At 43.5% G+C, this 27,321-nt stretch overlaps 1 protein-coding gene across 1 annotated transcript; it reads left to right on the top strand.

Annotated features, from left to right (window-relative positions):
* On the top strand, positions 1-27,321 carry LOC138521057 (uncharacterized). The gene is made up of 8 exons (XM_069633579.1): positions 1-279; positions 3,211-3,311; positions 11,834-11,941; positions 20,496-20,607; positions 21,338-21,475; positions 21,695-21,816; positions 24,968-25,135; positions 25,960-27,321. The coding sequence occupies exons 2-8, from the start codon at positions 3,242-3,244 to the stop codon at positions 26,997-26,999; spliced, it is 1,758 nt and encodes a 585-aa protein (XP_069489680.1). The 5' UTR covers positions 1-279; positions 3,211-3,241; the 3' UTR covers positions 27,000-27,321.

Here is a 27,321-nt window from a genome sequence, read left to right on the forward strand (position 1 = left end):
GTCTCTACATGCCCTCCCCACACCTTGCCCCCTGGCAAGTATGGGTCCCATTAAAGAGACCAAAATGGAATTTCCTGCGTTTCGACAGGCCAGTTTTCTCCATAAAAGGCAGAGCTCTGGGGTCTGAGGGTGAGCAGCGTCTGGTGGCACTTGGGTCCACTGCATCCTTGGTTGCAGCTGTGTCTGAACTGTGCTCCAGTGCTCCAGATCCACAGCTTGTTTGCAGCCAGGAGAAGCCTTGCTGAATGCAGAGGGTGGTCCAGATGACCTGCTGCTGATGTGAGTATAGCTCAGGGGCTCAGACAGGGCACCTCAGAGGGCCATGTATGTACGATGGTCCAGAGAGGACACATTAGAAGGGCATTCGATGGGTGATAGACCAGAGTTGGACAATTGAGAAGGAAAGAGTCAGATGAGTGGGGTCCAGAGGGAGAACATCAATGGGATGTTCTATGGGTGATGGACCAGGGAGCGTATATCAGAAGGGTGCTGTATGTGACATGATTCTGGAAGCAGAGAGGGCATGCAGGATGTGCATGCATGTCTGATGATCCAGAGAGGACACATCAGAAGGGAAGAGTCAGAGTAGGGTCCAGAGAGAGAAAGTGAGAGCGAGACCATAAGAGCAGCTTTCAATGGATGTTCCAGCATATGGCCCATAGACCAGAGAGGGGTTGATCATGCACCGTGGGCCCCTCAGAGAGGCGTCCTCTGGGGGATGGCCCAGAGCGTAGAGAGGGCACTTCAGACGGGCCTTTCCAGTGCCATGATGAGATCACTGGAGTCCAGAGAGGGCACATAGGAAGAGCATTCTATGGGCAATATTCCACAATAAGCACGCAAAGAAGGTATTCTTGGACAAGAGATAGTGTCAGGGCCTTTCTACTTTTTTCAAATGAAAGGGGCCTTGAGCCTCAGTGGGGCCTCCGAAACTGCTCCTATGTTGCCAGTCATTTATAATACGGCAATAGATTCATTTCGATATTACTTTCGTTTCTGGGGTTTTAAATGTGCTCTTTGCAGAGCGGGCTAAGTGCCCACTGAAAAGCAATACATTTGTCTTTGTCAGCAAGGAGCTGGAGCACACAGTGTTACAGGACACATAGGTGATAATCATTAGGTATTTTAGTGTTTCAGCTCCCTGCTGGCTGACCATCTCATGATAATCGGTGGGTATTAACCCCTGGCAGTATTTGTCTCCATCATATTGAAAGGGGCCCCCCACTATTTAAGGGGGCCATGTCTTGGGCTGATGAGCCAGTGGGGGTAACAGAAGGTATGGCAGAGTGGCATTCAATGTCCGGCAGAAGTTAGTAACTATTGCCCCATAACCAACGTTCACTTTATTCTTAAAATTCTGGACAAATTAGCATACTCGCAGTACCAGGCTTTCTTTAATTGGAAAGCACTCTCTTAATCCCTCGGTGAATATTCCTCTTCTATCTCCTGCAGACTCCTTCTCTGCCCCAGGGCCTGATTCTGAGCTCGTGATAATAAGTGTGTGGGAAGCAGACATTCTCCCCTCCAGTTTCCAGCACCATCATTCTGAGGTGCGTGGAAATATTGGAGGGGACATGGCGTGCTTTCCAGCAGCAAAAGCTGCTAAATCACTCACTGTGGGGAGGAGCACGTGCCCCATTGACATTACGAGCACTTCTTGATAGACTGCCACTCTTATAGTTTAAGAACGTTTTCTTCTTTCATTAAACTAGAAAAGTGGTGCTGCAGTCTAAGAAATACATTGTTTATAAAGGGAAGACGTGTGCAGTGTAGTTTAACGGCACCTGAAGGGCACGGCATGTGTACTCATTTTTTTTGTCACGCCAATCCAGTGCTGCAGGGAGGAGAATCCCCTTCATGTGGCTGCCCTGCATTCCTCATGGTTGCTAGGGCTGTTGTCAAGCCGTAAATCAGGGTCGTGCAAAAGCTAATGCTTTCATTTCCCTGCACCCCGTTCTTTTCCTGTCAGAATATGATGGATTTAAAACATGTGTTGTTCCGGCTTGGAACAACACATTTCTATATTTGCACAACCTCTGAATCAGGCCTCTCGTGTCTCTGTTTCGCTATGGCCACTGCACGTAGCAAAGTGACACACTCATTTTAGTGTAGAATTGGAGGGTGCCCAGTTCACCTCATAATGCAGCTAGCCAGAACTACGATCTCAAAAAGCACCCCGGGGTTTGGACGCCAACAGAGTGGGGGTGCGGGACCATGCATTGAAAGCCATCTGACTACAGAGGCGCGGGACTAGGGCCCATTCTGAGCCGGGGGGAGTGAGCAATGGCTGCGGCGGAGCTTTTAGGGACGGGTCTCTACTGGGGTAGAACTGCTCACCCAGAGGTAGGGATTGCTTGCGACCTATTAATCCATTACCCCAATGGGCCATATTCCTCCCAGGGCTGTAGAGATACATTGCAGATGCGAGGAGAGTGTTTTAAAGTGACTGGCGTAGCTGCAAACTACTTTATGAAAAGCTGAAAACCTATCCCTCCCTCGTTCCCTCCCTCCCCCTCCTTCCCTCCCTCCCTCCCTTCCTCCTCTTCCTTCCTTCCTTCCTTCCTTCCTTCCTTCCTTCCTTCCTTCCTTCCTTCCTCCCTCCCTCCCTTCCTCCCTTCCTCCCTCCCTTCCTCCCTCCCTCCCTCCCTCCCTCCCTCCCTCCCTCCCTTCCTTCCTTCCTTCCTTCCTTCCTTCCTTCCTTCCTTCCTTCCTTCCTTCCTTCCTTCCTTCCTTCCTTCCTTCCTTCCTTCCTTCCTTCCTTCCTTCCTTCCTCCCTCCCTAACTCCCTCTCTCCCTCCCTCCCTCCCTCCCTCCCTCCCTCCCTCCCTCCCTCCCTTCCTTCCTTCCTTCCTTCCTTCCTTCCTTCCTTCCTTCCTTCCTTCCTTCCTTCCTTCCTTCCTTCCTTCCTTCCTTCCTTCCTTCCTTCCTTCCTTCCTTCCTTCCTTCCTTCCTTCCTTGCTTCCTCTCTTCTTTCTCCCTCTCTTCTTTCTCCCCACCCACCTTGCCTTCATTTCTTCCACTCCCTTTTTGTTCTTCTATCCCTTTTTTCATCAGTCCTTTTTAGCACCTCTCGTCGTTCTCTTGCACCCCCTTTCGTGCTCACCCTTCCATTCCCCTCAGCTGTTATTGTTGTGTATAACTGGCACATCCTTCACGCCCTTCTTTCCTTTAAATCCACCTGCACCTTAAATCTACCACTTTCCTTTTCAGTCACCCCCCTTACACTAATCGACTGATCACGATGGGGAGCGTCTCTGTGTTACTCCTGCTCGTCCTCTGTGTACTTCACAGCAGCCCCGCTGACGGCGCAGGTAAGACACGCGCCAGATGTTTGCCTGATTACCCCGTACCTTTCCAAAACAAGCACTGGCAAAGCCAAACGTTTTTTTAAAAAAAAATATTGAACAGTTTTTTCTACCTGTTCTTTCATGTCAGATGTTTTTAGCTTCACAGCTTTTTACATATTCCAATTTTCTGCACATGATCCAATTAAAATGATTACTTTACAAAATGAATGTTGCTTCTTTTATTTAAATTGCCATGTTGCTCTGTCATCCAGCCTCCAATGGAACACTTGTCCAATAAGTGTTTTCTTTTTACACTTGAGCCAGCATGATAGCTTCAATGAATCCATTACCTTCAGAAATATGTCTTTGTAGGGAGAAACGACTGCCTTTAATCACATTAATGTGACAAGGATCCAGCTATGGAGCTGCTAAATGACTGCAATTAATTCATTACCATTCATACAGCTGTTTTTGCAGAATGGAATGGCTATTTATCTCACCCAAATGCAACAATGCAACAACAATTCAGATAACAGATGACTTGCATGGTAGTGTGTCTGTGCGTGCACGTGTGTGTGTGTGTGTGTGCGCGCACGTGTGTGTGTGTGTGCGCGCGCATGCGCTCCTCCAACAAATGCCATGAAAAAAGTTTCAAGTCCATAAGTACATACAATAGCTTTTTTCTCATACATGTGTGTGTATTAATACAACCAGGAGGCTAAACCAAACAAGCATTAGTAAAGCCATGCCTAGTTAGTGTATGTATTGAGCAGTATGTGGAAGGAAGCTTTGGTGGAGAGTGCCGCAATTTGTGCTTTAGGGTGTGTATTTGTTTTCCAGTGCATGATTTACAAATGTGTGGTTCTGTGAGTGGATGCACAGATGGTCAGTGCATTGGGTTCAGGGTTTCTATCCATATTATAGTGTGCAAATGACACCATATACTCAGGTAATCCCATCATTTGGGTACGCACAATTGTCATAAGGCAGATATTGACATAACATGTCCCTATACACCATGTGGCATGCAATGCCATCATATGTGTAAGAACGCTGCATGTTAAATGGCAGTTATTGTCAAAATATACCCAGCCATTCCCACCAAATGCCAGGTATTGTCAGTATGTACACAGGTACTCCCATCATAAACTTGGCATCGGCATATGTTCTGCTATATTATTTGCCAAGTGCTAAACACCACAGTGTGGCCTTGAGATGCTGAAAGACCCTTCAATAGTCCATTGCTGCATCTAATTCGTTGCCAGCAGAGCATGTCTGAAGCATCACATGCACCACACTCCTTATTACAGAGTAATAGCGACATTAATAGTCAATACAGCTGCTCAGCAATAGGCTATTGGCATTCATAATTAGGATATGTTGAGCAAGGCTACATATGTGGCAATTATTGGTGAGTGAGGTTTCAAAATGCATTGTGTGGTCAGTATGATTGTAGAGGACAGTGCACACAACTGCTAGTTGTGGCTGTGCTTGGTACCAGGAACCTTGTTTTCAAATTTGGGCTCTGCCTTTCTTTGCATTAGAACATTAAATTCATTACAGATATAATGGGAAACAGCGGAATAGCGGTCAATGGGTGGGTGGGTCAGAGAGGAGACTTTTGTTAGAAGATATGAATCTTCTGTGCCTTTGATTGGAAAATACAAGTCTAAATTACATTAAAAAACACATGCATGACTCCCTCCATGTTTGCTTGGATAGGCAAGAATAATTCAGTTTTTCTATTTATGATGGCTGACAACGATTCACACATTTCAAAGAAAGCCACACATATAAATTGCTGCCAGATTCCTTTTAAAACAAGGCAAATAAATCTTCCTGGCCCCATTACCCACCCAGCAAACCCTTATTGACTCATAGGAGCGTCAAAGGCATGAATCCAGAGGCCAAATACAGTGTGGTTCCTAAGTCCTTTTTATGTACGAAAGGGACTAAGGTGGGAACTTTAGAAGCTGCCAGACATCCTAACAGGTATTATTCCCCCCAGATGGTGAGAGGTTCTGGCAGCTCAGGCTGTTTACAGGAATACTGCTGGCAGAGCTGGAGACATCCTACCAGGCATTATTCCCCCCAGATGGTGAGACGTTCTGGCAGCTCAGGTAGTTTACAGGAATTCTGCTGGCAGAGCTGGGGACATCCTACCAGGCATCATTCCCTCCATATGGTGAGACGTTCTGGCAGCTCAGGCTGTTTACAGGAATACTGCTGGCAGAGCTGGAGACATCCTACCAGGCATTATTCCCTCCATATGGTGAGAGGTTCCTGCAGCTCCGGCAGTTTACATTACTACTGCTGGCAGAGCCTGAGACATCCTAATAGACATTATTCCCTCCAGATGGTGAGAAGCTCCTAAAGCTCAGGTAGTTTACAGGAATACTGCTGGCAGAGCTGGAGACATCATACCAGGCATTATTCCCCCCAGATGGTGAGAGGTTCTGGCAGCTCAGGCTGTTCACAGGAATACCGCTGGCAGAGCTGGAGACATCCAATCAAGCATTATTCCATCCATATGGTGAGAGGTTCCTGCAGCTCAGGCAGTTTACAGGAATACTCCTGGCAGAGCCGGAGGCATCCTAACAGGCATCACTCCCGACCTCCCCGAACTTTACACCAAACAAAAGGGAAGCACTCTGCATCTAGCAAGCCAACCTGTGTGATTTCACTAAAAGTGAGTTTAACAAAATCGCAAAAGAATACAAACTAGCCATCATCAAAACCAAAGCCACCTCATTCAATACCAGGTTAGACTCAGCTAACTCCAACACCAAAGAGATCTTCTCCATTTTCATGGGAGCCAGACACTCCTACTCCCCCCCAACCCATCACAAAATAAGAAGCCTGGTGCAACAGCATCCAAGATGCCATGCTCAGCAAACTTGATACGTTACACAGCAAAATCCAAGCTAACCAATAGTCACTCAACCACCAAGTTCCTCACATCCCTATTGACAACTCTGACAATTCACCCTTTTTTCTCCTTTAAAGAAGTCAATGAACAGGCAGTCCTGGTACTCATGAACTCCATCAAACTGCAATGGTGGCATTAAAGAATGTGCCTTCACCCTTGCACCATTCATCACTGCCTTTATTAATGCCTCTTTTTCAATGGGCCTTGTCCCAGCCTCCCGGAAGGAAGCTTGGGTCTGCCCTCTCTTAAAGAAACCTACACTAGACCCAACCTCACCAGGTAACTACAGACCGATTATCACTGTTCCCTTTCTCTTAAAGATTCTAGACAAAGCAGCCTACATTCAAGTCCAACAGTTCCTTGAAGCTAACAACCTTCTCCGTCTCCGCCAGTCTGGCTTTCCCCAAACGTCGCAGTACCAAAACAGCCTTACTCGACCACAAGAACCAAATGGACGATATAAGAGACTCAGGCAAACCAGCCCTACTACTCCTCCATGACCTCTCAGCGGCCTTTGATCTCATCGACCACAAAACCCTATGCTACACCTCTCAAAGTCTGCAGACTTCTCCCCCAACGCTACAGCATGGATCATCTCATTCCTGCAAGGTAAACCTATCCCTCCCTCCTTCCCTCCCTCCCTCCCTCCCTCCCTCCCTCCCTCCCTCCCTCCCTCCCTCCCTCCCTCCCTTCCTTCCTTCCTTCCTTCCTTCCTTCCTTCCTTCCTTCCTTCCTTCCTTCCTTCCTTCCTTCCTTCCTTCCTTCCTTCCTTCCTTCCTTCCTTCCTTCCTTCCTTCCTTCCTTCCTTCCTTCCTTCCTTCCTTCCATAACAGTCTTCTCAGACCTAACTAGTGCACACCCGAGAACCATACAATGTGGTGTCCCCCAGAGCTTGTGCATCTCACCAACCTTATATAACATGTTTACCAGGCCACTGTTCAGCATTCTCGACGCACTAGGCATCACATATACAAACTACGTCGATGATACACAGGTCCTCCTAGCTCTTTCGGGTGACTACGAGACCGACTCCAAAACTCTAAACGCCGTTTACTCCACGATCCAAACCTGGATGGCACAGAACTGGCTCTGTCTAAATGAAGACAAGGCAGAACTCCTTCTAATCAGATCACCAGAAACACTAAAGAAACTTGACAACCAATACAATGTCTTTACCACAGACAACATACCAATCCTAGTCTCCCAGGCCGTAAAAACCCCGGGAGTCTACCTAGACTCCAACCTCTCTATGCCAAGGCAAGCAAACACCATCGCCTCGTCAGCGCTCTACCACTCCAAACTCCTCACCGCAGCTAGACCTTCCCTTACAAAGCTAAACTGCCTGACTATAGCTAGAGCTATAATTGGGGCCTGACTCGATTACTGTAACGGCGTCCAGGTCGGACCTCCACAAAGAACATTGAAAAACTACACGTTTTCCAGAATAATGCACTTAAAGCTGCCATTGGCATCCCTCGAAGGGAAGACATCTCAGCCGCCAGGAAACAAGCCCATTGGTTACCCATCAAAGAACGCGTCATATTAAAAGCACTACCGTCTCCCATAAATGCATCCACCACAGCAGCACCTGAATACCTGTTTCAGAGGTTCACCAGACCACTCCCAGAAAGACCAATCAGAACCCCATACACCAACCTACTCTCAGTGCCCAAGGTCTCAAAAGCACGAGCGGGAGGCTCCAGCTTCCCCTTCATCGCTGCAACCCAGTGGAACTCTCTTCCACCCAACCTCAGAGGGATCTCATCCCACGTAGCCTTCCGCAACGAAATCAAAACACGACTGTTCATCTGAAATCTATCAGTAGCCACCCATAGGGCTCTAAATGCGTTCAGTTGTCCTGCATGTATCGTTCCTATCTAAATGACTGTCATGTATATACTTTGTCATCCATCTAACCTGATCCAAACCTGCAACGCCTCATGTAACCAGTAGCAATGCTGTAACCTGTAACTAAGACACTCTCATGTAACAGCGCCTCGATGCCCCTGGGATGCCAGTGAACTTTATAAATGCAAATAAATAAAATAAAATAAAATTATTCCTTCGAGATGGTTAGAGGTTCCTGCAGCCCAGGCAGTTTACAGGAATACTCATGACATAGCCGGAGACATCGTAAAAGGAATTATTCCCTCCAGATTGAGAAGTTCCTGCAGCTCCGACAGTTTACATGACCACTCCTGGGAGAGCCGGAGACATCCTAACAGGCATTGTTCCCTCCAGATGGTGAGAGGTTCCTGCAGCCCAGGTAATTTACAGGAATACTCCTGGCAGAGCCGGAGACATCCTAACTGGCATTATACCCTCCAGATTGATGGTGAGAGGTACCTGCAGCTCCGGCAGTTTACACGACTACTCCTGGCAGAGCCAGATACATCCTAACAGACATTACTTCCTCCAGATGGTGAGAGGTTCCTGCAGCGCAGGCAGTTTACAGGAATACTCCTGGGAGAAGCCGGAGACATCCTAACGGGCATTATACCCTACAGATGGTGAGAGGTTCCTGCAGCTCAGGCAGCTTGCAGGGATACTCCTGGGAGAGCCCAGAGACATCCTAACAGGCATTATTGCCTAGAGATGGTGAGAGGTTTCTGCAGCCCAGGCAATTTACAGGAATCCTCCTATCAGAGCCGGACACATCCTAACAGGCATTATTCCCTACGGATGTAGGGAATAATGCTCAGGCAACTCACACAAATACTCCTGGCAGAGCCTGAGGCATCCTAACAGGCATTATTCACCCCCAGGTGGTGCCTTCTGGCAGAGCTGGAGGCTGGTTGTTTTTTTACACTTGCAGGACATGAGTGCCAAAGTGAGATTTTCTCTAGAGGTACTGTGCATCCCCTCTCCTCCACCCTGAATAAGCGCAAGCAACCAAGCAAAGTGATGGAGACCAACCGCTCCCTAGAGAGCGTATATCACTTTAAAATAATAGGTGAAAACGGTGCACTTCAAAGAAGATTTTTCAGATGAAATTGGAAAAAAGGCAAAACCTTTACAGGCCATTCAGAAATTACTAATCTCAGTAACAGTCCCTCCACCTGCTGAGCTACCTCTCCAGTTTTGAGCCTCAGGACATTTCACAACTTTCAAAGAACGCAGTACCTGCTGAGGATGGCCAAAGCCCACTGTCATTGCATTAACAGCAGTACAGTTCATGTAAAGGTCCTCAAGTCAGTGGTGCTTAATCTCCATTAACATCCATACACAGTCAACATTGTAGTTTCCCTTCTACCATGGCTGCCAAACCCACATGAAGTGACGGAGAAGCTTGAGTTATTTAGGGCCTTTTCCTTCTACTATCTGTAATGTTGTCACCTCTTATACACTGCAAAAGAACATTCACATATCCACTGTTCTATTCCCACACTTCATCTGTTTCCATCTTCAACACTGCAACACTTGCCACATTAAGATTGCAAAGTGCAGCTATGTTCACCCTGTGCATCTTTGGCTTTTATATGTCAGACTTTGCTCTGCCGACTGCTATGTAACTATATGTTAAGATGTTTACTGCTTTATCTTTTTACAGAGTATGCTGGCAATTATTATTATTATAATGTGTTGTTGCATGCTTTAGCTCAAAATAATTACAAGTAAAATGGACACTGATTAAATATTTTGGGTGTGCTGGGTTATGATAAACTATAACAGTGCAATGAGTCTCCTACCATTCCAAGATGGAAGCTGTAGGAATGCTGCTTTAGTGAAGATGCAACAACCTTGCACCATGAATCTGATAGATGACACCAGTGCCCCTTTTTACCTGCCTCCATGAGCTCTAGCAGAGAGTATTGCACACTCTAGCCAGACTTAAAAATGTACTTGTGGGCACAAAGCAAAGTGCCATAGGCCAATCGATGCTGATTGTCTTATTGGCACCTGGGATAATTACGGTTTATAGACATAATTTCGAAATCAAAAATTTCGAAAGTCAAAAAGTCGAAAAAAAAATGTCGAAAAAATTAATGTCGAATTAATTTTTTATGACGTTTTTTTTTCGAAATGGGGGGGTTCCCCCCCCAACCCCCGTTTTTTTTTTTTTTTTTGTTTTTACCTTTTTTTTAAATATAAACTAGAGCCCAAACAAAAATATCGAAAAAAAAAATAATTCGACATTTTTTTTTTCGACATTTTTGATTCGACTTTTTTGACATTCGAAATTTTTTTTTCGATATTATGACTGGACACCATAATTACTCATTTGAGAAAGTCCAGCCATCATGAAACCATTTTCAAGCGAAAGCCATGCATTTCCATTCCACATAGTCTGGAAATCATTCATTTTCTTCAGAATTTTAATACTTTTAGACATGCTATTTGGACATTAAATGTCTTGTCATTTTGTAAAAACCATGAAGGAAGTCATTAGGTGAGAAGGAAGGCAAGTGTCTCTTTGCTAATGTTTGAGAATGGATCAGAAGGCAGCTAAACATGATATTCTATTAAAGTGCATTTTACAAGCTATTTTCCTATGATATGAACATGTTTTAATTATCCTGACCCAGAATAGGAAGCTAAAAGGCCTAAAAATACGAGTAAGGATGATGAACTTAATAATCTAAACAGAAGAAATAATATGTAATACTTATGCATTCTCAGAGCTTCAGACGAACCCTCCCACTTCTGCAGCCCATGAGCTTCACACAAAATCTATTTAATGTGACACTGAATGAGATCAGAGAATGTGAACCTGATCTACACAACTTCCTTTATAGTTTGCACTTGCAAAGTCTGAATGACAGCGTCAAATGACCCATAGCAGGAGCTTGACATCCGCTGTTATTTTGTTGGTCAAACAATGATTTGCAGCATGAGCATTGAAAGAGAGGACATGGCCAAAGAACTTTGTTAGCTGTATGTATCCCTCAATGATCGCTATTCTTTCATCCTCACATTCAGTGTATACACCTACTAGAAACCTTCGTTCTTCCTCCCAAATTTTGCTCAGAATCACAAGTTACCGTAGGTCACAATTTGGGGCAAGATCCTTCTCAGTGTTGGCTCCCACTTTTTGGAATTGTCTGCCAATATATCTCCAAGACCTTTCTGATCATTTTCAGTGTCGGAAGAACCTAAAAATGTATGTCTTTTGAGCCCAGACCTTTCTGATCAGCTGCTCCCACCCCTGTCATTGCTGCTAGTGCCTAGATGCCTACGGGACATAATTTGCGCTCTACAAGTCCCCATACAACACAAAACAATACAGTGCATTGGTGTTTGGCTAAACTAGATAACATGTAAGTGAAATAGTGAGCCAAAAACTACAAAGTACTTGAGTAGTAATTTATAGTGTAAACTTGTATTAACTTGTGGATAGTACTCTTAAGAAAAGACTTGCATAAAGTGGCACTTGAGTAAAGTAGCCTAACAGAGAAAGGGGCATGTCCACTAGTGGTCCACGTTGATACGAAACTCTCTATGTTTAGGTGTCCTCGATAAGACGAGGATGGCTAATAGCTTTCAATGTGATTGTCACTGTTTATACTGTATAAGATTACTCCTAATTCGCCAAAACCTTTCCTCATTTGTTTTCCATTAGACAGATTTTTCATATCACATTGTATTTTTGATGTTTTCTCTGTTTTCCCAATTATAGATAAACTGATCTATGCCTACACCAAAGATTTTTCGCCAGTTTGGACGGACGCTGGCAGTGGGGCAAGGGAGGACGTGTCTATCTGGAAACCAGTTCCCTTAGCAGCAGGTAAGACATAAGCGATGTAAGGAGCGATTCTTTCTACCGAGTCAGAGAACATTAGTAGAGCAGCCCCAATGTTCAGGACTGATTTTCCAATCATGCTGAAGTGGTCGTCAGCCTTTTCAGGATTATCTTTAATAGATACACAAATATTCAGGCGCCCGATCCTGATGGTTTAGCCAATATCGTTAAGCTGAAGGACCTGGAATTAGCCTACTGAATACTGTAATGAGTGTGCCCACGCATAGGTGGACAAACATATTTTATTTTATTCTAAGCAGGGATGCGTGCTTGCTCGCATGCTGTTCAACCTGTACATTGCTAGCCTAAAAGGGAGATTGAGGGAAATTAACAATGTACCTCCTAAAATTGGTAACACCCACGTTAGATGGCTCTCATAAAATGATGATATGGTATTACTAGACCACACATTTGTTGGGTTAAAGAGATCAGTGATGGAGCTATGTATATGCAAGGGAGAATGGCCTTGAGATACATTTTGACAAGACTAAGCTGATGCCCTTTGGATCGAGTTGGAGAATTCATCGAGACGGGCAGCAGTCGGTTGGGTGTATTGACCATGTCAACATGTACAACTATTTGGGTTAAATGATGGGAAATTCACCTAATAAGAATATCGGGCTAATAGCTGGCAAGCAGTCTAGAGCTACTGCTTTAGCGACACCGATTAAAGTATTTCCAGAGAAGTTCTCGGGCAAAGGGGGAGATCCAAGCTTACAAATAGTCTGTGGTTCTGGCAATATTGAATGGCCTTGAAGCCAGCTTTTTAAAATGGTTAAAGGCGTTGGCGGCCAACATATGGCGTAGAAATCTGGGCGGTTCCCAGTGTGTCCCTGTAGAAGCCATGAGGCTGGAATCAGGACTTAGGTCTTTGGATGGTTTGCTTATAGTTAGGCGTGGAGTATTATATATCAAGGCAGTGAAGAGCCTGTGCAGTCCTTTATTAAATGTCCGAGCCCGAAACATGGCGCTTCCAAGACATCCTGCTTGAAGGATTCTATAACCCATAAGCATATTTCAAGTGATTCGTTGGACACCAAACTGGGGCAGTGATTTTGTTACACTCGTATATGGCACACTCTGAATGTTTTTGCAAAGTTTGGTGAGGTTTGGTCAAGGGGGGGCAAAGTTATAGGGGGGGCCCCAAAATTTCATTTTCCCCATAGACATAATGGCAAAAAACTTTGCTCACGCCTACAGCCCAAACCGCTGGACATATTTTCACCAAATTTTCAGCAGGAGCGGCAGCTTGGTCCCAAAAGCGTGCATTTGTTAATTTGGTGTAAATCCATCCTGTATTTTCTTTTAAACGTTCAAAACGTAAGGCAAAAAAATTAGTGCTGTCTATGTCCGGTCTGCGGACTCACTTCCCTGTTCCATCCGCGGAGTGGCCTCTGATTGGCCTAGTTATTAAATGTTTAACATTACTCAAAACTGTGATAAGGTAGCATTCATTATTGTACTATCCAAAATTACAAGATTATAAATATTGTACTTCTATGATGTATGCTGCAGCCGTTGCCTATGAATATATATGATTAGGTTGCTTTATTAACAACACTCAAATACAATGTTGTTTAGATGAGTACATTCTTTAATCAATTAAGTAGTTCACGAAAGGTCTCCCGATCACCCCTGACATCTTGTTACCAACATTATAAACACAACCTCTTGTAGGGACTTTTCATCAACATTAATTTCACATGTGATGTCATCAGTGATGTCATCAATGATATTTGTGATGTCATCTTTGATGTCCTGCGTGTTAGTCTTAGCAATGCACGGTGGTGGTCTGAGTTATGGTTGTTTAGCTTACCATAACTCGCGAATTTATGAGGTTTTTCGGTTTTACTTCTAACCACAATGTCCCTTTAACAAAGTTTTTTCATTGAATTTTATAGGTTTTTATTAGTGCAACTTAACCATAATGTCCCTTTAGCAACGTTTTTTTAACTGAATAAATATATATATATATATATATATATATCACACGGCCCGCTGTAGCGGCTGTGTAGTTATGGTTACGTTGAAAAACCCATAGGAAGACCACTTATTGGGCGGCTTATAACTTTGCTCCCCGTGGACGAATGCTCACCAAACTTTGCATGTATATGGCCCGCTCTGAATATTTTTGCAAAGTTTGGTGAGGTTTCGTCCAATTTTCACCAAATTTTCGCCAGGACTGGCGGCTTGGTCCTGAACGCGTGCTTTTGTGAATTTAATGGAATTCCGTCCAGTAGTTTTTTTCAAAACGACCAAAAAGTAGTTCCAAAAAAATGTGTGATATCTGGGTCCGGTCCGCGGACTAATTTCCCTGATCGGTCCGCGGACCGGACTCTTGTTAAGGATTTCAATCAGGCGATACACCCTGGCCTCAGCCTAGTATGCAGCACGCAACTGAAATGCTTATTTTGTTATAGATGGGTTCAATATTGAGAGATACACCACTCATATCACACCCCGTTTCAAATACCCCGGGTCACAATGGACCAGGAACCAGGCTGGTAGGTAAAGGTAATATTGATTTATTAAATTAGAAATTCAAGAAAATCACACACATTTTAATATATGGGGCAGCAATCACCAATGGGGTGATAATAACAAATAGGAATGTGAACAATGCATTTAAATGAACCCTTTAGCAACAAAGATAGAAAACACCAGAGAATAGAGATACTTTTGAATTTTGGGAAAGATAGCACTCAAGTTAGGATTTCCCCCTGCAATATTCCTCAACCCACAAATAATCAATTCTAAATAGATATAAGGAAGCAGCAGGTAATCAGGAATGAGGAATAAGAAACAGAATTTGAATCCAACCTTCCCTCCCCAAACAAGAGAGAAAAATGGATTTGAACCCTTGCAATGTTAAAGTGACAATCAGAAATGGCTGAATAAAACAATGAATGTGTGCCAAAATCCTTAACTAAGTACAATTCTCTACAGGATACAGATACACTGGTGGGGGTTTGTACAAAGTGCATTAGTGACTTTCATAAAATATCCCTCACTTTTCTATACAATCAGTCACAGCGCACACTGTACACAAACACTGCGGGGGCCTCTGAATATTCTTCAGCAGAATGTCACAAATGCATGTAACAGTCCTGGGTAGGCTGGGGTGAAATAGTGTCTCTTGAAACCATTTGTAGAAGAAATTGGGTGTATTTCACTTTTCACAATGGTGGAATGGCTAAAAGTGGTGTCTTCAGTGCGTCTGCAACTACCACCAACCATTTCACTCTGGCTGAATACGCACAGTAGTGGAGAAAATTATAAACGTCCGTTCCAGTCACCCACACCCGCAACAGCGACATTCCCCATTGTCCCAATGTCATAGGTAGCTTGCAGAAAAAGGGAGTATATGCACATGCGTGTACCCAAGGATGGCAACGGCCTTGTCCGGATGAAGCTGAAACATTACTCCTTCCCTTTGCACTGTCTTCTTTGCAGCACAGCGACATTGTGGTCTCTTAAAAAGTTGCACATGCTTCCACCAATAACAGTGAAGATCTTTCCATGTGACAGTATTAGTTGTTTACAACAGCCCTCTCTGTACACACCACAGCCACAAACAGTGTTTTGCAATCCCTGTGCCTGTACAGTCCCATTTCCATAGGCGCTATCCTCAAAGTCGCCGGATCTGCCTTTCAAGCTGCGTTACGACACCAGTGCCAACGTGACCAGCTGACCACACCAACGGTGCGCGTGTGCCCTCATTTCGGGAACAGGAGCTGGACTCTCCAACAGCGGCAAAGCATAGGGTTGAGCAATGTACGCAATATTTTTTGGAAAGGGCTGGCTTACAAACATTCACTATGTCCCATTGCACATGTATGCATGTTTCCAAAAAATGTATGGCTGGTTCCGGGTGAAAAATCTCCGTAGAAGTGCTGTGTAACATGTTTGCGCCTTTTCTGAGCAAGGGAGTGCAGCACATAGGTTTGCCCTGCAAGTAATGGTGCACATTTGCTCACCTACAGTGTGTCTGCAACTAATATCAGCCATGTCACTATGCCTAGGTACGCACACTAGTGGCGAAAATTATTAACGGGCCTTGGTGGCACCCACACCCGCAGCAGCGATAGTCCCCATTTTTGCAATGTCATTGGTAACTTCCAGAAAAAGGGAAGATCTGCATTTGGTATACCCAAATACAGCGACGGCCTTCTCCAAATGTAGCACAAACATTTCTTCTTGCATTTACAGTTTCTTCTTTGCAGCCCTCCGTCATTGCGTACTGTTAAAAGGTTCCACACGCTTCCACCAATAACATTGAAGAGGTCTCCATGTACCAGTATCAGTTCTGTACAATAGTCCTCTGCGTACACAGCCCGGCCAGATATGTTATTGCGCAATCACTATGGCTCCATAGTCCCATTTTCATCTGCGCCATCCTGAAAATTGTCAGATGTGGCTTTTGTGCTGCGTGCAAGCGTGGGGGCATAACGTGCAACAAGGGTAGGGGAGGTTTGTTGTAAGGGGTGGCTCTTAAAAGAGCTATGTTAGTTTTCGTATTTTAAGGCTTCTACAGGAAGAACTTCTTTTCAATTTTTTATTTATTTTCTGTTTTCTTGTGCGGACATTGTTAAAGTAAACTCTTAATCACATATTGTAAACGGGCAAACAAAACAGCATTACCAATCAGCGACAAAGAAATGCCATCTGGTTGGAAAGATTCAGCATTTCCACGACTAATGAGGTCATTGTTGCAGAAGAACATCCCAGCAGCGGACAAAAAAGTATTTGTGCTTCTGTTGATGAGACACCTTCTTGCGTCTGGCTCGGAACAACATTCATGATCAGTGTCCCACAAACTTTGTGGTGTTATCGATGAGAACAGCACCTTTGTAGTGGGAAAAAGCCTCTTCACTAGCTTTAGCAACCTCTTTGGTCGATGGAACAAGCCTAAACAAGACATATAACCCATGTGCATGCCACTGTAGTGAATGACGATCACGTCGCATCAAAAGAAACTTGCCAGGTCTTTGCAAAGTGCATCCATGTCAGCGAAACTGCGCTCGTAGACACCGTTCCAAAATGCGACCACTCCTTCCAACCTGAAATTCCCATCAAAGTTTCTTTCCAAGGCATACTTGGGCAGATTTAGTAGAAAGGCATCATCTATAGGCAACACAATAGGTTTCGCCATGTCAACCAGCCTCACTACGCAGAGAATAATGTACAGCACTGTGAACACCCCTTCCAGTGAACCACACCCACAGTACCTGATTGGACAATTCCGAAACTCCCATGTTCATTGGACAACAACGTAAAAAGCGAACATTCTCGCACGTGCGGTTCCCAAAGTACCACGAGGGCCGCACCCAGGAAACCAGTACTAGTCCTTCTTCTCTTTCCATTGCCTTTTGTCCAGCACCACCTGCTTGGGTACGCGTAAAAGGGCACACACGATTCCACCAATGCCATCCAAGATCTTACCATCTAACACTGGCTGTGCTGCACAACACTTCATAGGTACCGTTAGAAAATCACCCTGCTACTGTACTGTCACTTGCAAGCACGTCCAGTAGAAATTTCGGTAAAAGATTTTAAAATGTGTGCATCCACATTCATCCACTTGCGCACCCACTACCACAAATTTAAGGTACCAAAAATGTTTCTGCACTATGCGTATTACTGTGTTGTAAGTAACTCTGCGCACGGTATCTGCCACTGAGCGGCCATTTCGGTCTTTAGAAGCATACTGTTTTTTCCCCATCCCCATGAAGTGGCACGTTAGTGATATGTGCTTGCAACATTCTCATTGACCTATATCAGACAATATAATATTGACACAGAAATTCCTTGCTTTGCTTCCCACAATGGTACAACATGTTTTCCCCATGAACCCACCTCCTACATAAAGTGTACACAAATGGCATCAATACCAGCATTAATTGTATCATACCCAGTGTAAACAACTTTCTAAAAGATCATTGTCTGCACAACTGTACTTTTGGGTAGGCTGCACTATTACAGCAGGCTCTTTTTAAATGTACCCCCTTGCACTCTCCGCCCTCTGCAACACATCCAGAAGAGGAGTGCTCGACTTGGGATGGAATCTGTCCTGCACTAAAATGTCGCCAACAGCTTCCAGTGCCTTCACGGAGTAAAGGGAACAGACTATACATTATGCAGAAGGCCTTCAGGCCCCTGGGACCACAATACTTTCAAATCTAACTCCCTATATATGTGCGTGTGCAAGCTCTTCCCTCATTTGTCTACAACTCCCTCAAGGTCACACGCTTCTACAAAAAAACAGTTGTTGGTAAATGTGCTTTTCACCTGGGCTTTCCCTCTGCAACATGCTCCCTGCCTCCTTGACACTTTAGGGAAAACATTGCTGGTTCCGGAAGCACCTCAAAGTCTTTGTCTTTGCATATGCTGTTTCTGCTCATCTCCCCAGCTAACTGCATGACGTACACTTAATCTGCACTACTTACCTGACGACTCTGTGATATCGGACCCATGTCACCTCCCCCTGCCAGGCAAACCCCTACACTAGCTTTGTAGCAAACCCTGGACTTGAGGACTATTTCCTGTATGCCTAACAGTGAATCACCACCTCGTGTGTGCCCTTATCTGTACACTTGGCACAATTGGCCTATATTTTTACTTGTCATTTGTTCTTCATCCCATGTACTGTACCTTCCCCTCCCTCCACCCATGCACTTCGGCGATCTAACTCACACCTGGCCTAGTAGATTAATTGTCTCAATCTCCCCTCTGTTTCACATCCTTTGCCTCGTTGTGGTTTGCTACACATGTGTGTAGGGGCATTATGATGGCGTACACTATGATTTTCTGATCCTTTTGCCGCCGCATTGTCTTCCGATACAACATACTGCCGGGATGGCACACTTTTCACACATCCCGTCACCCCACACTGCAGTACAATCAAACTTCAGACCCAGATATCACTAATTTTTTGGGACCTCCATTTCAGTGCTTTTCAAAAAAAATTACCAGTCCGATTTCCTCCAAACACACAAAAGCATGCTTTATGGCCCAAGCCCCCGCTCCTGCCGCAAATTTGGTGAAAAAGGCCGTCCAGCCGTTCGGGCTGTAGACGTGCGCCAATTTCTTCCCCATTCAGTCTATGGGGAAAAAAACATTTTGGGACCCCCTATAACTCCCCCCCCCTGCACAAAATCTCGCCCAACTTGGCAAATAAATTCAGAGCCGGTCATATACTTTTTTTGCAAAGTTTGGTGAGGATTCGTCCAGGGGGAGCGGAGATATAAGCCACCGAAAAAGTGCTCTTCGTATGAGTTAAGCAACTTAACCATAACTACACGGCCGCTACCGCGGGCCGCGTAATATATATATATATATTATACTTTTTAGAAATATTTGTACATGATCCCAAGTGGATAAACAGTGAAATCATCTGGCCGCTGCCTCAGTGGGAAATCTCCCTCCTTGGCAGTTAATAGAATCCACACTGATGATGTTTCTAAAAGGCAGTAATTTCCACCTGATTTGTTGTAAAGTGACAACAGACTGACGGTGGAGAAATGTGTGGTTAAAGGTGGGGTTGACTGTATAATAACTGTGAGCTTTCAAGGAATCTTACTATATGAATTGACTGAAACTACATGATGAGGCTAGTCCTGTTTTATTTGTCGAAATGTTTCCCGAACAAATGTTTTTATGATATTTATTGATGTGCTTGACATATTTTATATGTGAAAAGTTCAATTTGAACTAAAACACATAAAAGCTAAATAAATAAATAATAAAGAGAAAAGAAAAATGTCAATATCAGACATTATTAGTAGACTAATAGCCTGGAAATGTTTCTAAAAATGTGCCCCTCATGATATGTGCATTGTAGTGGATTTAGCAAATGTGGCAGCAATTTATGCTCCAAGCACACATGCTTCCTTATTGCCTCCAGAAACAAACCTCTAAAATATGATCTTATGATCGTCTCGTCTCCCACACAAGGATATCTGGAAAGTGGACAAATAATCCCTTCTATGCCTGTATATTCCTGTGGCAAATGGGGTTATTGTGTATATGCCAGGTGATTTTGACCCTAGTCCACAAATGCACAGTCACAGAGACCTAGCAATTGGGGGATTGATGTCACAGGCCCAGCCCCATCTTGCTACATTGGAAATGTGATAATGTTGTGTTGGGGCCACACTCCATTCCAAATACTTCTTCCTCTTGTGTCTTATTGTTACCGCCGTTGCTGCAAACAGCGGTATGCTTGTTTGAAGAAAAATATACGTTTTTCAAGCTTTACAAACTTTCCAAGGTTTCCATTGGCTTTGTCAACTATTCATCACATTATATTTAGGCTTGTTAGAAGAATAAGCCTGAGTCCACTTTTCTAAGTTTGCAGGTGGGAGGAATTTAAGGACACAGAGAGCTGCACTGACTGCACTGTAGGAGAGACCATTATGTGCACTGCGCAGCACAGTGCTTTCTATGTGATCTAGGGTTAGAATGCTTCTGTCTGTAAAATCATTCTGGTATGTTGTATTTTTGTTTATGTTGTCTTCATCCCGGGTTTACGTCTTTCTAGGTTTCTTTCTACTTGGAGATACTGCTGTGCCTAACCATTCACCACCTCCTAATGCTGCAGTCATTGTGAAGGACATTGGAAATGGGCTCCTTAGTCCACCTCAGTCGTTCAGGTACTATTGATTTTACTACTGGGTTACACCAATTATACTCTCGGCAAGGCCAACAAGTGAAGCGTTTGCCAAGTATCCATGGCGATGGGGAACAGTTTGCCAAGTATCCATGTCAACGGATGACTTTCATATCTCATTGGCTATTTTGCCTCTTGGAAATAAAAGCAGTAGCACAGTATTCTAGCTTTAGCTTGGTGGGGCGGGGGTTATTCAAGCTCAATCAACTTCACAACTCAATGGCAGATTAGAGCTGTAAACATTCACAGGAATCAGGCATTCTCAGTCTATGCCGCCAGGATGGGGAAGCTTATAACCATCACAATTAGACTTGCACCAACCCTCATGCAATTCCCAATGGAGCTCTAGTCCCCCTCCCCGCGAAGGTGCATCTTCCACAGGCACCACTGACACCCTGCTGGATGACCTCAATGCACGCTAAAGTTGAAATTCACAGACTTTTTCGCCAATTGTTTACACTTAATCTTTCATAACGCGCGTAATACCGAAGGGCAGTCTCTAGGAGCGGGACCGTGATTGAAACCTGTGTTGCTCTGCATTATCTTGCTTCCAAGACAAACGTATTCCCCACTGAGCCATCCGCCCGGCTTCCAAAGTAGCTTCCCAATAACATATCATGGAGACTCTCCAGTAAGTTCCTTATACAAATGAAAGTATAAATGTATCCTGAGGAGGTCATGTTTTACGATTAATATTGTTTGTATGTTTTCAGACCCATCTGGAAAGATACAGGAAGTGGAGCTAAGCAAGATGTCACCATTTATGAAATGATACCGGCGCCAGGATATGTATGTTTGGGGAATGCAGCTGAAGGCAATTACAATAGTAACCCTGATACAAACAAGTATCGGTAAGAAAACGCGCTTGGCAGTATTAGTGATCAGACACTCTGGAACCCTGCACCCCTTGAAAATACAAAATGGTGCCTATCTTTTTAAGAACTAGTCATTGTTACATGTAAACGGCATATTTTGCTTACCTACCATTACATTTTGTATGTTTGTGTGTGAAGCATAGCTTCTAGAAATCCTTCCGGGCCACGACAATACTAAAAAACAATGTTTTGCAGGTGTGTCCAAGAAGATCTGGTACGAACCGGTTTCCTTTTTCCTATCTGGGATGACAGAGGTTCAGGTGCTAACGCCGATGTTGGTTTATGGTCAGTAGACATTGACCCTGCCGAACCTGCAAGTGAGTATTGCTGTATTAAGGTCTTAAAAAGTGTAACGTTCCTAATTGATTTCCCTAAACCCACATAGTTTGCAAACCATCATCTGAAGGCTTCAGAGAAAAGTATTGTGCTCCACACCATACCTCACTTCCAAGACTTCTCAAGGCAACCATTTAACATCCAGCTGTACTGTCCTTTCAATTTGGTACGGCTAATTCTAACATCAAGCAGCCTTGTCACAATCATATTTCTTTACCTGGGGGTGAGTCAGCAGGGGGCGGGGGGGAAACAGCATGTGCTAGAGTAGGGATTAACATTTCTCTAGATGATTATGAAGAGTAGTATTTTGATGAAATTCCAGTCTGATCAGTTCATTTCAATTCTGCAATCTCAATAAATTATACTTTGTAGAACTGTTTGAATAACTATTCTTTCCTTCGACAATATCATTATTTAGTAATCTAATTGAATTGCAGTTTTTTTTTTGGTTCATAATTTGTTTTGATATAATATGTCTAGACAATTAAGTTTCCCAATTTTTCAGAATGTTAAACAATACTTTGAAAAATGTATCTGCACTTTTAAAAAAAGTAAAAAATATACAACACACCTTCAGCACTTTATTATAGTATGTCATACAGACGATTTGCAAGAATTATTTTGTCCTTAAATACTCATCATGATGGTTTTCACATCGCCATGGTCACAGAATGGCAAAGTGTTTCGTGCTCTGCCCTGTATCAGATTATGTTTGTTTTGAAAGTGATGCCCACAAATTCCTGCCACACTTATTCAATATGCCAAGGCACAACGTCTGTTATAAGATTGAGACAAACCTTTCTAGATATCTCCACTTTTACTTCCACATTTACTTAGATTCCGGTTTCACAGATAATATGCATATTTTATTTTATTTAAATATTGAAGTAATAACCAGTTTCACCTTAGAGAACAGCAACAGATCTGTAAACATATCTTAATCATGTCATTTAATTAACTCACTCCGTCACTCTTACATATTATTTTAATCAAAGAAGCATTGTTTTCAATAGACTTTTTAGAGCCACAGAGATCCTTATGCAATGTAACCATGGTAGACTTAACTTGACTTAACTTGACTGAACTTCAGAGTTGTAGATTGTATTTCATGCTCATCAAGTCTATTGTGGATAGGTTGTACCAGGATATCTATAACTCTGAACCTTCTATTAAAAAGAAAGCAGTCTGCCTGAAAAATAACATGTGAAAGGACTTCCTAGAGAAGCAAACATCTGAGACCATTTCTGGGGTTAGTTAAAATGTTTTAGCAAGTATATTGCTTTACTCTGGGGTTCAACCAGTGATTACTTGAATATATAAAAATATTAAATGTGCACTGGAGGGCCCATTTAATGTGGTTATCAGATGTCCTCAACTCACAACAACACTGGTTCACGTTGTCAATGTTATGTGCTACACAATTCAAATTCCTTGATAGGGAAAAAGGAAAGACTGCTTGGAGTCCGATGTACAGTACAGACAAACAGAACAAGTCATTATTTTAAAAAACATCAACAACAAAAATAAGACAGAATGTTGCCTAGATAATTTCTTTATCAGACTAACATGTTTCTCTACTTGGTTGAAGACCACACCTACCTATCCTGTCCTCTCTCCCATCCCGTCATGTTCCTCATCCCATAGTGATGCATTTTATTTTTACATAAAAAGGAGGAGTCTTCCCATTATCCCACCCCCTTTGTCTGAAAGACACTTTCTTTTTCTTTTCCCGAATCTTTTTATCTTTCCACCTTTTTAAAAAGATATATTTTAATATTAAAATGACTTTTCTACTGCTGGTTCCTAAACCTTGAGCCACATGAACACTTTCTCCTTATGACGTTTAATGGCTGCATCATTTTTTAGACAATTTCTCAGATGTCCTCTCTTTTGTTTTTCAAACCTTATTTTCCAAGCTTAAATCTTTTATGCTTTTATTTTCGAATTTAACGCTAGATGCCTGTGTGAGGAACCTTTTGCAATGTTTTTCATTCAAACTCTAATAATCTACTGTAGTCATCTTTCAATGGCCATATTAATTGTGTCACCCAGCCCTAGCAGTAATGTTGGGGACACCCCCTCAGCCTAACAGTCACTCCTTAACAAGGTTGCACATTCTATGCTGAGTTAACCTGCATAATACGAAGGACATCCACACCCACCCATCCCTTTTAGAATCCCTGTTTTAGAAAATGACAGTAAGCAAATGACCACATCTAACAGTTACACAAATGTACACTGATTTGCCCCCTTTAATGTTACTGCAGCTAAAATGGTGCTTTCTACGCATTTGTAACTAGTAGCACGGCAACACCTGGATATTTACATTCTGAGAGGCACCATACCAAATTGCTTGAATGTGTTGCAAGTTGAAATACGACCTGTTTTGTATGATGGACTATGCATAGTGTGTCTGAATAAGGTCATCATATAGCTTCTGTGTACATGGTACTCCAGGGTCACTGTGCATGCATAGGAAATAAATGTGCAGAAAAGGAAAGTCACGGATAGGGTCATTCTACAGGGAATTGGCAAGATGCAGCTGTCTCCTAAAATAATAAAGATACATTAGACTGTGTATGAGATGCAAATGTAACACCAAATTCTCAAGTGGTGGCCAAATACTTGGTATTTCTTTCCTCCATAATGTCCATTATTTATCAAGTTATAACCCGTGTGGCAGTAGCATTATGTCTCGTAGCAGGTGGCGTGTGAACTACACTGAACCCTGCATTAGTTTATATATGCTCTCATCCTACTTCCAGGGGTTCCCTTATTGGCTTTAAATATAGACTATGGTACTCTCAGGGCAGATGTACTTTCTGAGCATCGAGGAGCACTGGCCGGCAGGATCCCACGTCATCAATTTCCCCAACACAGATATACTTCATGACTGCGAGAAAAGTGGGACAAGCATGGATGGTGTAATGACACTAAGGATGGAGATGTATATGCATGAATAGGTGTGTGGGTTTTTCTGGTGTGTGAAAATGGCACTGAAGTAGCTGCACGCAGTACAAAGACACCATAAAGACCTTGCTCCTTGCACTCAGCAGAATCTGGCTTTGACAAAACTGCACAGTGTTGCTAGAAATTGCACTACAACATATCCTCTATGTTTTCAATTTCAAGGTTTGGCATCTGGGACCTTCCTCTCCATAAGCAATTATAACCGACCCTCAGAGACGGCGTATGTCCTGAATTATGACAAAATTACAATCCCTTCAGCTGGAGCTTCAGCAGATGTCGCCCTGGTTCTCTACGTGACGAATGAAGTGGTCAACATTTGGGATGACAAAGGTAAGGCCACAGCCACCAAAGGTTACCATGAATGTCAGGCCATCGGGAGGGGTATTCATGATGAACAGGACCAGAGAGGAGACTGTCATTCTTAGAAGCTCAAAACCGAAATGACGTTTTGGGGCTGATGTACAATGCACATTTCTATGGAAAAACCCTTTGTAAATCAGGCCAGTTGGACACAAACCTAAATGGACATGTTTTGATTTCCCTTGTTGGCGAAAGGGCTTCTGGGTTTTGCTCTTCATTGGCTGCTTACGGCCGACTGCATTCTGTAGACAGAACATTTTGTGAAATTCTTAGCAACGCTCTCCCCATAAAGCGATATTTATGCAACTGCCATAAAACCACCTGAAAATGTGAACCCAATATATGGCTCTGGAAGATAATAACCTTAGGATTTGAATTAGGCCCTTGGGTAAAAGATAGAATGGGTGGAAATGAGTCAAGAGAGTATGTTCCAAACTTGAAAAAGCAGCATCTCCGGGGTGCAGTGGCGAGGGTCTTTCCATAGGCTCATTAGTATTTTTAACCTAAAACCTCTGTTTTGACACCCCAATGGCAAATAGCAATTTCTATGTGATCGCAGTCTTTTGGGGGGACATGCATTTTTGTAATTTCACTGTTGGCTTTCTTAGTTGCCATTCTACCAGTCTTGCTCACCAAAGGTAGGGGTGAAGGATGTCTTTCGACCCGACCAGATGTTAGAGATTTTACATTTCTACAAGAACGAGGATGTTCATCACAGGCAGAGAAAAAGGTAATTGACTGCATTGGGAGGGATCTATAATTATTTGACTTATTATGCATTTGCCATTTTTTAGGAAGCGGAGCAAAGAGGGATGTCTCCTTCTGGAGGGCCGACCACTGCTGCAGTCTTGGACACGTCGCTGCTAATAATTATAATAGAGCTACTGGAATATTTGCAAAAGAAGTAAAACCAGGGGCATTGGCTAAGCCAACCTCGTTTGTTCAGGTTTGGACAGATAGGGGTTCTGGGGCTAAAAGAGATGGTGCTATTTGGCGTCCTGTGTGTCCCCCCTACTATGTATCTCTGGGTTATGTTGCTACAGGGAACTATGCATCTCCTTCTGTTCAGGATTTCCGCTGTGTTAAATCTGACTATGTAACTCCAGGGCAGTGGGCCTGGGTTTGGAATGATGCAGGGAGTGGCGCAAGGGATGACGTCAGTATCTGGAAAGCAGATGCAACCAATGGAGACGGTCAAACCATCAATGCTATGTCAGGTGTTAGAAGGCATGGAAACATGGATATTCCTGCATATGTGCTGAAGAGCAAGTATGTGCAAGTGCAAAATAGGAAGCCTACCAAAAAGGTGATCCTGTATGATATTAGGTACAACTTTAATGATAAGAAGATATTGAGAACCGAGCCACTGCAGCTAACTGCCAAGACCAAAGCCCAGAACTGTGCTGCTCCTGAAGGTAGCCCACCCCTTAATGTTGAGAGGCAACTGACCTTCACTGTAGAAACAGAATCTAGCTGGAGCTTTGAATCCTCTGTTGAAATTGGTGTTACCGTTGAGGTTAGTGCCGCAATCCCCGGTTTTGGAGAAACATCTGTGTCCTCATCGGTCACCACTAGCTTCACTGTGGGTACCGCGGGCAGACGGATGGAGTCAAGGTCTGACTCCATTAATGCCATTGTGGAAGTGCAGCCCCAGTTCTCGTTGGATTACTATGTCACTGGGACACGATACACTGCTGACATCCCCTGGACAGGAAAGATGAAGACGGTCTTTGAGGATGACACGACTAATATTGAAGATGTAAGAGGGGAGTACATCGGGGCTCAAGTGGCTGAGATAATTGTGACTGCAGATGCACCAATTCACTGTGGATGAATCAACCGTGATGGTGGAATCCATCCCAGGCTGATCCTTCCTGTCTTGCATTGCTCAGTTTTCAATGATTCTTGGTCTTCTGAATTACGCTTAAGGCATTTCAGAATGGAAAATGTATCAGAATAATCACATTGCACTTTTTACATTCTATCTTAAAAGTGATCAACATTTTGCAGAAAAGCGGCTCTTGAAACCACACCGCTTGATCGCATCCATTGAAATCCTCTATAAGATTCTAGTAAATGATTCTCATAATGTCTGTAAATCAGTCTGTATGAAAGCGCAATGTACACTTCCAATAAAATGTTTTTTAAACACCTAA

The sequence above is a fragment of the Ambystoma mexicanum genome, chromosome 13 (genome assembly GCF_040938575.1).
Source record: "Ambystoma mexicanum isolate Mex_15411 chromosome 13, UKY_AmexF1_1, whole genome shotgun sequence".
NCBI classification, from domain to species: domain Eukaryota; kingdom Metazoa; phylum Chordata; class Amphibia; order Caudata; family Ambystomatidae; genus Ambystoma; species Ambystoma mexicanum.

Excerpts from the sequence above, each read along its gene's own strand:
- LOC138521057 (XM_069633579.1), top strand. The coding sequence starts at position 3,242 with ATGGGGAGCGTCTCTGTGTTACTCCTGCTCGTCCTCTGTGTACTTCAC. Across the intron at positions 11,942-20,495 it reads ACCAGTTCCCTTAGCAGCAG|GTTTCTTTCTACTTGGAGAT; the intron begins GTAAGACATAAG and ends ACGTCTTTCTAG. Across the intron at positions 21,817-24,967 it reads TGACCCTGCCGAACCTGCAA|GTTTGGCATCTGGGACCTTC; the intron begins GTGAGTATTGCT and ends TTCAATTTCAAG.